At 36.8% G+C, this 12,667-nt stretch overlaps 1 protein-coding gene across 6 annotated transcripts in view; it reads right to left on the reverse strand.

The window, feature by feature from the left end:
- Positions 1–12,667, reverse strand: part of diaph2 (diaphanous-related formin 2) — a 406,507-nt gene that overhangs the window by 51,914 nt on the left and 341,926 nt on the right. For 3 of the 6 annotated variants that reach the window (XM_024283228.2, XM_036214087.1, XM_024283229.2), the window contains one exon: positions 11,396–11,461. The exons of 2 other annotated variants lie outside the window; for them this stretch is intronic. In XM_024283228.2, coding sequence (XP_024138996.1) covers positions 11,396–11,461 — 66 coding nt within the window. The remainder of the gene's footprint in view (positions 1–11,395; positions 11,462–12,667) is intronic. One more of the 6 variants, XM_024283230.2, reaches the window with a different exon arrangement.

The raw sequence follows: 12,667 nt of genomic DNA on the forward strand, positions 1-12,667 counted from the left end.
CTAGAAATATTGGAACATCCATTACAGTTTTAAGCCTGCTCGGATGTGGAAAACGAAGACGAGGATCTATTTGTCTGCAAGTGGAAGCATCAGAATGGATAGGTGAATGGAGACTTTGGTCTGCCCATTTTAGTCACAACTGAGAGTATTTTTCAAATGGTGGGTTTTTACCTGTTCCCGATCCATCACAATAAAGAAATACTCAGAATAACAGTCTTAATATTAAATTGTATTTTATATGTCCTGAATCATGAGGAAAAATGCTTCAAGAACATATAAAAAAAAACACCAAAAACATGATTTTCATGGAAGCAGATCTTTCAGAACTTCTGAATTAGCAACATTCTGTAAATCAAATCCTGAAAACACCATGTTTTGTAATCGTTTGTTGGTACGAAGCTTTCCAGAACAATACAGCAACACAAAAAGGGAGAGAAAGCAACAAAGATCTTAGAGAAACTTTTGTTGCAGCAGATCCGGCCGGCACTGCTTATCCAGCCTTTTTCAAAAAGTTTAGAATCTTTTATTCCTGGTGAGATAGATTATACACAAATCTTCCAGATCCTCCTAATAGACTATCAAGCACTTCAGCTTCTGAGTACATTTCAGCCTTGCTCACCGACTATAACCAGATCAGGTCTGTCAGGTCATCCTGGTGGAAGTGCCTTTGTTCCTACAAGTAAATCTTAACCTTACTGAGGATTCTTGCTGCTTATATGCAGCAGTGTCTCCACAAAACAACCTGATATTGTTAGAAATAGAGGCAGCATTTATAGCGAAGAGTAAAAGATTTTTATTCTTGGAGATAGTTAATAGTTGCGTGTTTGTGTGTGCTGAAACCTGTTTTCCACCAGAGGATGTTTTGGTGTTAACTCTGTTTGGGGGTTTAAACTGATGTGCGTTTGTTTGATGTTCAGAGAAAGACTATTTTTTAAATTATATATTTTTATTTTACCTGTGCTTTCATTTATTAGATTCTTGTATGTTCCACAGTCTGCTTTTTTATTTTCTTTCTTTCATTGTTTTTCTTTTGTTTTTTTGTTATACAATTCTTTTAAATGCAGCTGAGCTTTTATGCAATAGAATGTAAAATATGCTTAAACTGTATTTTTTTTTATTTTTTATTTTTATTTAAGTAATAGTTCTGCAGATGGAGTAAACATCATGTTGTGGCAGTGGGCTTGGACTTTAAATCCAAAATAGGTGAGACAGTTGTTGATTTAAGAGACGTACATTTCTGATCACAGTGACAAAAGACTTTTTTCTAAAAATAAAACTGAAAGGAAAATTTACAATAATCGACATAGCCACCCAAAAAACAATTATTTGATCTCGTTAAAGTGTATTTTAACATATACACAGCTTCTACTGTCAGTATGCCTTTAGCGCTACACTAGAAAACATTTGCTTATGTGTTTCATAATCCAGAATGTAAAAAAAAAAAAAGTATATCCAATTATCTGGTAAATACATTTTTCTGGTAAAAATAAATAAAACAAACGAGCCACTTCCCTGTATAAAAATAGAAAAATAAATGGATCGACATCTAACCATAGTATAGTTAATTGCTGTGGTGGGTCAGTAAAAGAGCTGAAGCGATAGAGATTCATGCAAACTTTGAACTAAATTATGCTTACAAAAGGATTTGTTTTAAAAAAAAAGTAAAAGTAGAATCACCATCGACTAGTGCAGGGTCTACAACCTGTGGCTCCGGAGCCTATTAATGACAAATGCTAACGGTTGAATACATAATAGATTAGTTATTTAAGTATCATTTCATCAATTTCTGCTAAGATTTTTAACAGCTCAGGAAAAAAATAATTTTGATTTACTGTCAGAAATTCTGTAGAAATGTTATTTACATTTGGGTTTTTAATTAATAGTTAGTCAAATAAAAGCCTCCAAACGTTGTTTTATTTTGGTAAATTACACTAAAATGGTTAAAGTTCTGAACAAATTGCAGTTTAAAATGATTTAGTTATGTGTCGTATGCCTCACAAATTAGAGAATGACAATAAAAAGCTGAGTTTATTCTAAATGTTTTGAGTTTTTTTTTTCTACAAATAGTCTCTACTAAAATGTTTATATCTGGGAGTCTGAGAGTAAAAGGGAAAAAATGATGCTGGCATACCCAAATCCTAATGATGAAAAACATCATGTTTGACTGTCTTGCATGTTTAATTTAAGTAAAGCTGCTGCAGAAGGAGGACCTTTTTTGACAAAGGGTGGGTTTTATTTTGAAAGGAACTAGTGTGTGCTGCTGGCAAAAGTAAAAGAAGTTACAACCCTTGTATACATATAAACATACAGACACTGCTGAAATTTAATTATTGTAATATTTAAACAATATTTATAAATTTAATTGACAAAAAAGCATAAATATTGTGCATTTTTTAAACGATAAAGTGAGACTTGGTGGTACATCAAAGGCAAACCAGGTAATACAACATCCTCGTGGGCATTACAAGTTATTGTAAAGGACGACATACAGAAGGGCTATAAATAAATAAAGTGCTCTAGAGCAATTTTATTGGTATTCAAAGCATTTGATTTCATCAATGTATCTTGTTGTCAGAGAACAATAACTAAGATGGGATCCTATTCCCCCCCACATCGTTTGTTCTGTAAGTGTTCATCGCTCGGTCCTGCTGTTTGTCTAATGAGTAATAAATAAGATTTCATTCAACCGACACAAGTTGCCCATTCCTCAGCACTAAGCATGATGGCTTAGGCGACATTCCATTGGAATTATATGAGGGTAATTTTTCAGCTGGTGGGATGGTCCGATTGCCTTCCTTATATTTGGCTTTCACTGGCACACTTGTCTTTAAGCTCTGCAAGTTTATAGGTCTATTAGGAATACATCACACAATGAGTGACATCAATCTTATTGTGTGAATGTGCCCAGGGTAAAAATAAGATAAAACCCTCCATTATGGGGCTTCCAAGGCACATTTACCCAGTGAAATTGATCTGGTATTGGCAATTTACACTTGGGGTGACCTTTCTTAACTGCCCACATACTTGAAAGCCAATATTGTTTGGGGAGAGAGCAAGAAAAACAACCGGTTCTGTGAAATACTCAGGAAAGTTAGTGAATAGTTTAAGTTAACAGACAATCTAGCTTGCAGTTTTTCATTGATGATCTACAAAGTGGAATGCGGTTAGGCGTACTGGACATATGTTTAGGTCTCCAACAAAGATCAAGGGCATTGACTTTTTAAAAAGAAAAAGAAACTGTTGGATTCTTGGTTCCACATTACTGAGGATTCTAAGATTGCGAGTTGTAAAAAATGGAGACCAATACGAATACCCTGTACTCTGGATTGCTTTAACATAATACAAACAACAAAAATTTTTAGATGGTGCTTAACTACGGTGGCCCTGAAGTTCAAATCAATAAATCAATCAATAAATTATATATATTGAGGCAAGAGCGCTAACCACTGCGCCACCGTGCAGACCTGGACTTTTGTTGTGATCTTTAAAATGTTTTTGTGTCGGGTGATTTGTTGGTGTGATTTGCACTTCAGGGCCACTGTACTTAACAGAGAGCAGGGGTGAGAGACAATTTTTATCCACTTAGAAAGAGGATGTCTTATACACAATTTAATTTGGCTTCTAAAAGTGGAATGTGACACTTAACTTACTTTACATTCTGTCTTGGAACACTTAGGTCAACAAAGCAATGATCTGCCAAACGGTGCATCAAGTCTTAATCAGATTTTTCAGGACGACTTTGGTTTAAATGGTGAGAAACGAGGTCCGGTTCTTTCACATTTACCTTTCACTTTAGTTTCTGATAAATAACCTCATTTATGAGGAACAGGTGAGAGACTTCAGGCCACATGTCTCTACAGAGCTCTCTTCTCATTTGCTATATTGATATCTCACATCTACTAAGCCATCTGAGCTGTAGTTTGAGACCCTCTGGGTCTCTTTGCCCCTAATCATGTTAGCTCCATTTCCTGTAGGTATGCCTCAAGCATAGTCTAATGAATAACATCTATCAACACCCTGGAGTAGAGGCCGAAGGCCTGAGGAGGAAAAGTCATCAACTCCGAGGCACCCTGCAGCCACAGTCTATGTCTGACATGTTACACCATTTTAAATCTGTTTGCATAAGAAACTGCAGTGGACAAACTGCTTGGGAAGCTGGGAGTCAATAAAAGAGAAAAAGTGATGGGTCCAACATATGTTGGAGTAAATTAATTGCTTGGGGAATTACAATCACCATTCCTTCCTCTGATGTCATTTCACCAACAATCTCCTGACTTTTCATATGACAGGGGGAAGACAGCAACATCTTTGCCAGGGTAAGCATAAAACAGTCTGTAGGAAAACTGGTCAAAAGTGTTCAATTCAAAAAAGGCTTTTGCAGTTCTAAACAAACAGATATGCCTCTTTCTATTCCTTCAAGTTTCTCTACACTTTTTGGTCTGACCAGCTAAAATAACTGCAGGGTTTCTAAGGATTAGCAAAGCTTGAAATTGTCTAGCTCTGAGAAAAGCGATATCATCCATTTAATGTGAAATGTGTCAGACAAAATATGCATTTAGATTATTTACAGACTAAACCTTTACTTCAGAACTCTAAAAAAAGAACTGGCTAGTGCTTGTTTATCTGTGTTTTAGTCTGCCTCTAGAGCCCCTGCAGGCTGAGAGAAACAGATCAGCGTTAGCGGGAAGCTCTTTGAGCCATCTTTACAGTCAAAAGGCTTCATGATGATTATTTTGCAGAAGCCTGTTAAGGAGGGAGCTTTGTATATTTTTGAAAACTAGCTTGTTCACAGGAAAAGGTTTAAAACACAAAGTGTAAATATTGGACATTTAACCTTGTTTTATTCATCTTTAAGACACCGCACAGTAATCCGAATGCAAGTTTTTCAACAAATTTGGCAGTTGGCTGAGCTGTGGCATTTGTAATCAGGTGCCGACAGTTCATTTTTTTACATACTGCGTGATGGCTGCTGAGGCTTTATGAAATACTGTACATCAAATGTTATGTTTTTTTAAGTAACCCATAAAAACCCATCAGTGTCAGAAAAATATCAGAAATGGGTTCTATGATCCACTTGGTTTGTGGTGCATTCCACATCCTTTTATTTTTAAGGAAAAATGGGTCTGGGTCTTTATGGGTTAAAGTTGAGATCGGCCAGTGGCCGCCCGGGTTAACGCCATGATGAAATTGGGCAACAGCTGGGCAGCCACAGGGCGGATCGCCGCCCGGTAGCAGCTCTGACTGGACGATGTGCAGATACCTCTGGACGGTGGCCGTCTATATTAAGTGCCATTAGCCACCCGGTAGAGTAGGGGTATATAAAAACTGGGGGATTCTTCATGCCTACCCACCCAGCAAGGCCAAGTGGGCCCCATATGGTTTCAAAGTGGGCAGAAAATGTGGCCCCGATTGGGTTTGTCTACAGTTTTTGTGGTGGCCCCACCTGTGATTGTCCACATTGGCTTAAGTGGCCACTCAGTGGATTGGCTCACTACACTGGCCACCCAATCCACTGAGTGCCCATTAAGCCAATGTGGGCAAACACAGGTGGGGCCACCCGGCCTTGCTGGCTGGGTAACAGTCGCATGACTGCTGCTATCTACAATTGTGACCACGACAAAGAGTTAATAAAAAATAATTTGGCGGCATGCAGTCTTGAACATTTTGCTGATTACTCCCCATTGCGGGGACAGTTTTGTGATCGTGGCCAACTGTAAGTCTTCAATTTATTATTTTCTAGTTAAATGTCACTAAAAATTACAACTACTGTCATGTGTAGATTTAAGTAGGAATATGTGCTGTCAAAGGAAGAAACGTAAATATTGTAGAACCATAAAATGTAGAAAAACTAACACTGCACCATTCTTTCCAAAAAAAAAAAAAGAGCCAGAAGCCTACTAGAAAAAAGCTAGTAAAGCAAAATAAAGTGGAAATCATTTCATGTCTTGTACCATAAGCTTGTTTCTAAGTGGAGCATGAAGAGGAACTTCTCCTGGCCAAATTGTGGAGGTGAAGCAGAAGATTGGTGGAGGGAGAAGTTCTGGTTCGTAATGACATTGAAAAGACAGTAAATAAATAAGATTGGTTTGGTTCTCTTTGAAATCTGATTGATGTGTCTTTTGGGATGCCCCCCAGTATGAAAGACCTACTGAGCCTGTGGCTTTCATCCCTGACCGAAAATCGATGAGCCAGGATGTATGAGAGACTCCTGCTCTCTACCCACCAATCTCCTGACAGATTCCCAGGTAACTGTCTCACAAGAAAGGGAATACAAGATAAAGCAGTTGGGAAACATGCCGACTTCTATTTTTTTTCTTTACTTTTCCATTTTCAGCTTTTTTTTTTAATCAAAAACAAATCTTTTTGAGTTTGCAGCCTAGACAAAATGTTGCCCATAGATGATGTTACTATAATATTTTAAAGCCTTAGCACAAAAAGGTATCCTCAAGTGCAGTAAAACTCTTAACAAGTAGTTATGCTATCTAACTCCATTGCACATATTTTTTTTTTGACAGCATGTGTTGATTTATGTTGGATTAAATTAATATAATAGAACTGGAGACCAGAAGAATCACAGAAAATGTGTAAACATCAAAAATAGGTTGTACGACGTTTGGTTAGAATTTTACCATCATATAGCTACAAAAAAAAGCAAAATCATGCGAAAAAAGCTTGCAGGGTTTGTGAAAGTCTGCAGTAGCCGATTGAAGTACAGTCAAGCGGTTTGAGTAAGTCAAACTGGAAGATGGTTGTTTTTTTTTTGTTTTTTGTTTAACTTAAAAAAATGAAAAAGGCTAAATAAAAACTAAGCAAAAATTAAACAGACACCTTGAAAATCAAAAGTATGCTTGGTTTAGAGTATTTGGAACCCGTCATGCTCACATTTTTTCTGAAGTTAGCTTCAGTGCAAATCATGGCTTCTCTGTAAATCACTATGTTGAATTAGAAATGACTCGTGTAATTATGTAAAACATGACCACTGCTGCTGGAGATGAAGTTTCTATTCAAGGAAATTAGAAACAGGGAACAAAAAAGTCCTTTTGGAACCGGGTGTAATTTTCACCAGCAGCACCTTAGATTGGACTCTGTCTGACATTTGAGGTAGTCTGGTGAAGAGAAGTTTAGCCCAAAGGATGAAAAAGAATGCCATGTTGGATTTAAAGGAACTTACTCTGACGGTAGTGGAGAATCTTGTGTGACTGGCAGACTCTCTCTGGTGAATGCTGCTCGTTTAAGGATGACAGGAGGTTAATCAAGCTTTAAAGCACAAGATTACAACTGACATGACAAGCGGGATTGAATAGATTTGGCACACTGTCTGGTAAAACTGCAACAAGATTCCCTTTTTTAACCAGTAAATTTATGGAGTGAAACACCATCAGTTTCCACGAGACAGAAGGAACACCCTTAATATGCCAAAAAACACTGTTGAGTCTGTATAGATCCTAAGACTATGATGTCATACAACAAAATTTTGTGAAAATAAACCTTTTTTCCAAACACACGTGGGTATCAACTCACTAAGTATTGCTTTTATTGGTTCCAGTAAAACCAGTACTGTAAGTGCTTTTAGAAAAAAACAAAAACATATTTCTCTGTTTCCACAGCTAAACTCATTTCAAGATTCCACTTTAAAAGAAAATCTATAGAGCAGCCATGTCAAAAGGATTTGACTCCTCTCATCAACACAGAGTCCATGGTGCTGCTGATCAAACCATTGCTGGGCTCTACATCAATAAACAAGGAAGTGTCAGATGCTCACAAGGTGAAGTGAAGTGTGCTGAGAAGAATGTCGTTCACAATGCTTTGAAGAACACCAAAACAGTGTGTTACATGAAATGTCTTTCTTTTCCTATTTGTTGATACGTTGACAAATGGGTGACTAAAAAAACATTCCAAATCATAGCAGTAGAACTTGACTTGACTTTTAAAGAGCACTCATCATCCTATACAGTTTACATCCAATGAATGCAAACGGTAAAAAGTATTTTTCAATAATACTAAAATGTATCCATTTGCAAAGCAAGACCAAATACATCTATTGACCCTTTAACCAACTTGAAAAAAAAATCCTACACTGCTGCATCCTCTTACTTGAGAAGGTCTCAGACTTTAGGCTTCATAAACATAGCGCACAAAACATCAACTGACCCTTTTAGAACAGGTAAAACACCTCCATGTACAGCCTTGTTGCGTAATATCACAAAAAGACCTGTAGAGCCACTTACATTTTACCGAAGTCTCCACTGCTAAGGTTTTACAATTTTGATGTTTTATTTAGAATTTCTGCTAAACAGAAGTAAATGACTCAACTTTGATTTAGTCTGAGATCTACATCTTTAAAAAGTATGTATTTAACAAATATAATTTGAATTCTGGTTTCTGGCCTTTAGACTTGTTTCTTGTAGTGGACATTTAAAAGTAGAATATTTGTGGCACTGCAGAAGCTACAACTCTGCAAAGACCTTGACCTGTATTTCACACTCTGTCATTGAAAAGACAATCCATCACGTGAAACAACAACTTGCTTCCACTCTTCAACAAGTATGACACTCTTTTCAGAAGAGTATTATAACTAAAGAAAGCACAAGGCTCTTTTGGGGGTGTGAAAACCGGCCATTTGTACCCCACAGTCTAACTTTTATATATACTAAACCGTCATCTTATGGCTGGTTTCCTCACTAAGATCCCTTTTAGTAAAGCTAGTTATTCATACATATGTATAAATAAGTCAAATAGTATTCTGTAGGTACCCTTCAAGTCTATTGACTGCATTATATACATGGCCATATTGTTGGGAAGGGGATAAAAAACAAATATTTTTGTAACAATCAAGTGTAGGGCCGCCATCTTTACAAATGGACGCCATTTTGGATTTTTCTCATGGCTAAAGTGTTTTTCTGAAAGACGGGACCACAAGGTACATTTTTACAAAATTTGGTGCTTTTACCACAAAATGTCAGATTTGTCTGAATTATCAATCTAACTGGCTCCGTTATTTAGCCCATTGAAGTTTGTTTTTATTCCAAACTTAAAATTGAATGAAAGTAACTTTAAAAATATATCAGCAGTTGCGCCTTGAAATGTGAAATAATAAAAAAAAAAAAAAAAAAAACTTCTGCAACGAGCGTATGAGCAACCACTTACAATGAAAAGTCCATGCAAAGCATGCAAATGTACACTCAGGGCTTCCACATTAAAAGCTTTCATGTCCCTGAGTCTTGATGCAAGTTTTTGGAACCCTTTTTAGGCTTGTACAAAATGTGTGGCCACAGAATACGTGTTTCTTTTAGTTAAACCAGTTGAACGTTGACCAATCAGGATTTGATAGTGACTGCTTGGATATCGTTCCTTGTAATTAATGGAAGTGCCAACCATATGAAAAATAATCTTGGAGTAATTACTGGGGTTTGTACCCAAATGAAAGTCTATGACATCAGGTCTATCATATATCAGAATAGAGTTGTGAGAGAAAAAGCCTGGAAAACAAGATTTGCGCCATTTTCACATTTTGCACCAAGCGTTTTCCAACTGTAGATGCATTCATAGTAGTGAGTAGTGACAGTCCTGATTGTACACTATAGCTTAAATGCATGTTCAAGAATGCACGTCACATGTGAGATGGAACCATAGAACCAGAGGTAAAGACGACAACCCAACTCCAAAGTATTTGTATCGTCCTAGGAGGGATACATTCTTGTAGCCTGATATGAGTTGGTCATAAAACACTCCCTGTATTTAATCATCTTACAATATTTCTGTACATGGAATTGCACATTTTCAAGAAATGAGTGTGTTTATCAGTAATTTGTGGATTTTGTATTTTTGAAATGACATTTTCATATCACAGTATGCATGCTGATGACATACAAGTTCATCCACAAATAAATGAGTAGAAAATGACAGTAAATGACAGGGACTGGACATGCAGTCATAAAAAATGAAAAACACACAACAGTGCATGTATCTCAGAGCAAACCATCCTCCAGAAAAAGACATCTAGTGTGCCGTTTCATATCAGTTTGACATTTACCACTAACACATGGGGAAAGTAGAATAACACAGAAAGACAGTGTGAGCGGCCAAATCACTGAGGACCTCAGGCATGTCCAGCAGGATATTCGCCAAACATTACTACAAGACAGGAAGTAGCATCATGCTGTCAAAGTGTAAACTAACAGACAGTACGGAAGTCAGGTAAGCACTGCAGCTGTCCTACATTACAGAAAGGGTGCTGAATGAATTTTTCTCTTTTTATGCCCATTGTATGGATTATATAAATGTTAAAAGACGTAACACTCGGAATGAAGGTTTAAACTCAAGGGCGACTTACTTTCCACAATGACGTGCTTCAGAATATTGGATTTCAAAGGTATTCAGTGGAACATTTACACCATAGCACTCTGTGGCTGGAGCACTCATGTCCATTATGATATTTCTAGTTGAGTTTTCTACCATATCCCTGAAGGTTTTACTGTAATATCATGATCAAATGAAACAGAAATGAAAATGTGATCCAATTTCATTGTCCAGCTAATGAAGTTTTGTCTTTCTGTAGACGTTTGATACTGCTGTTGCTACAACTTGAGAGTATACCTGGTTATGACATTAGCTCTAATCTCTACTTGTAGTATACACAGGAAAGTACACTGATGTGTGCTGGGAACATCAGTTCTAAGCCCTCTCTGGATACGTGTTGCAAATCTGCAACACCTAATTTGTAATAGCACTATGTTCTTTTAGCCCATCCATTTGAGCCTATTTGCCCCTTAATGTTAGATTTCTCTGCATAAAAAATAATAATTTGGCCCTGGGAGGGTTAATGCTACTATCTGAAAGCATAGTTTGTGTAAGGACTTTGCTTTAGATTTTGTGTGTTGGCCAGCATCAGTAATAACATCTTATATTTTTTTATTCATCAGTTCAGTACATACAAAAAGATATGTATTACCTAACAGTAATTAAGACGGAATTCATTAACAGCTAAAAGCAGTACGGATCATTTAAATCTTACTTTTTGTAGGTAACTTGTAATGCGGTTTGGCAACCAGGCCATTAATGCATCATTGGAAAGTGTAGGTTTCAATGGAGAATGATGGCAGTCTAACATTTTTGTATTTAGTAACAATGCAATTAATTTTCATTTAAATGTATTATTATACATTTGACAGTACTTCATTTTTGCATACATTAATAAATGCATGGCCAACCTTAAAAATGTTAAATTGTCTATAACATTTAGTGACACAGCACAGGACTTTTCATTCCTTAAGGCCAGGACAAACTCAGCGAGTGTTCAGATAGGTAGAGAGCGTGAGTCATGCATCCAAAAAGAAAGTGTTGTGAGGAAACAGTTGGACTAAAAAGGCAGTTAGATTAAAAAACACACACACACCTAGAGTTCTGTTACCATAGTTAGCACCCGGCCACCGAGAAGCTGGACTGGAAGGACTTTGATCACCTGTAATAATGATGAAGGTAAAAGGAGAAACCATAAAAGAGAAAAGAAGGGAAGGAAGAACAGGAGAAGAGAAAATGCATCAGAGGAAACATATTTAAAGGCCCGCTGAAACCAGTTAAGGAAAATCTTTGGATTTACTGCCCCATATAAACAAAACTTTGGACACAAAAGCAGAGGATCAGAGGCAAAGGCAAATGAGATTATTGAGCGTGTCAATGAGGAGCAGCATTACTGGGATTGAAACAAGAGAAAAGACATGAGTGTTGTTGTTCATCTGAGTGTTTTCAACCGTACTGTGCACATTGTTAGTTACCTGTTCCTTGCTTAATACAGACAAACAGCAAAGCAATTTTTTACTCAAATTCACAAAAAATGAGACTTTAGTGTTGTTGAATCTGGTTTCCACCACATGGCTGTATCCCTTGGTTTGCGCTTTAATGTGCAGGAATGTCTTAATTCTCTTGAACTCAGGGTGAATAAAAAGGTCATAAGAAAGTCCCTCGCTATGTTGCAGTTAACCTTTTTTTTAAAAACAACATTCTGTGACCTGATTAAGCTGGAGACCTTGTCAAATAATCTGCTCTGTTTCCTGTATCCATACATCTCTACAAATCTACAAACATCTTCAATCACAATCAGATCTTTGTTTTCATTCTATAATCCTGGACTTATTTTTCTATGAAGGTTTGAACTCAGAGAGTTTAAACGAGAGAATAGTGTGAAAATTAATGACTGTATGAAAAAAGTGTATAAAGTGTGTAGTGAGGGGATTTTGAAACATCTGTAATCCTACTTCCTGGATTTCATCTATTTTAGGTTACTTTTAGAACTCCTGTCATAAACAAGGGAACACTTTATATTTCTTTAAACATTGGACTACAAAGAACAAAAGGGGTAAGACATATGTAGTAAATTCCTCATAAGGTATGACTTAGAAACCCTTATAGTTGGAATTGTCATTTATAGTTTTCTTCTATTGGTGCTGTCTACTCCTGTAAACTTTTTAAAAGACTAAAGTTTATTTCTGCTGTTTTGCATAGCGGTCTGGCATGTTCAGACAGTTAAGCCATTTCCTCTTTATTCGTATCTTAATGTGATAAAAAATGCTTTCAACATCCCATATGCTATGTATCAACCAGAGATGCCAGACAGAACAATGACTGATGCAGTTCAGGCCTAAACAATGAATCGCTGCTCAGATAAAGT

Source organism: Oryzias melastigma, linkage group LG10 (genome assembly GCF_002922805.2).
Source record: "Oryzias melastigma strain HK-1 linkage group LG10, ASM292280v2, whole genome shotgun sequence".
NCBI lineage: Eukaryota > Metazoa > Chordata > Actinopteri > Beloniformes > Adrianichthyidae > Oryzias > Oryzias melastigma.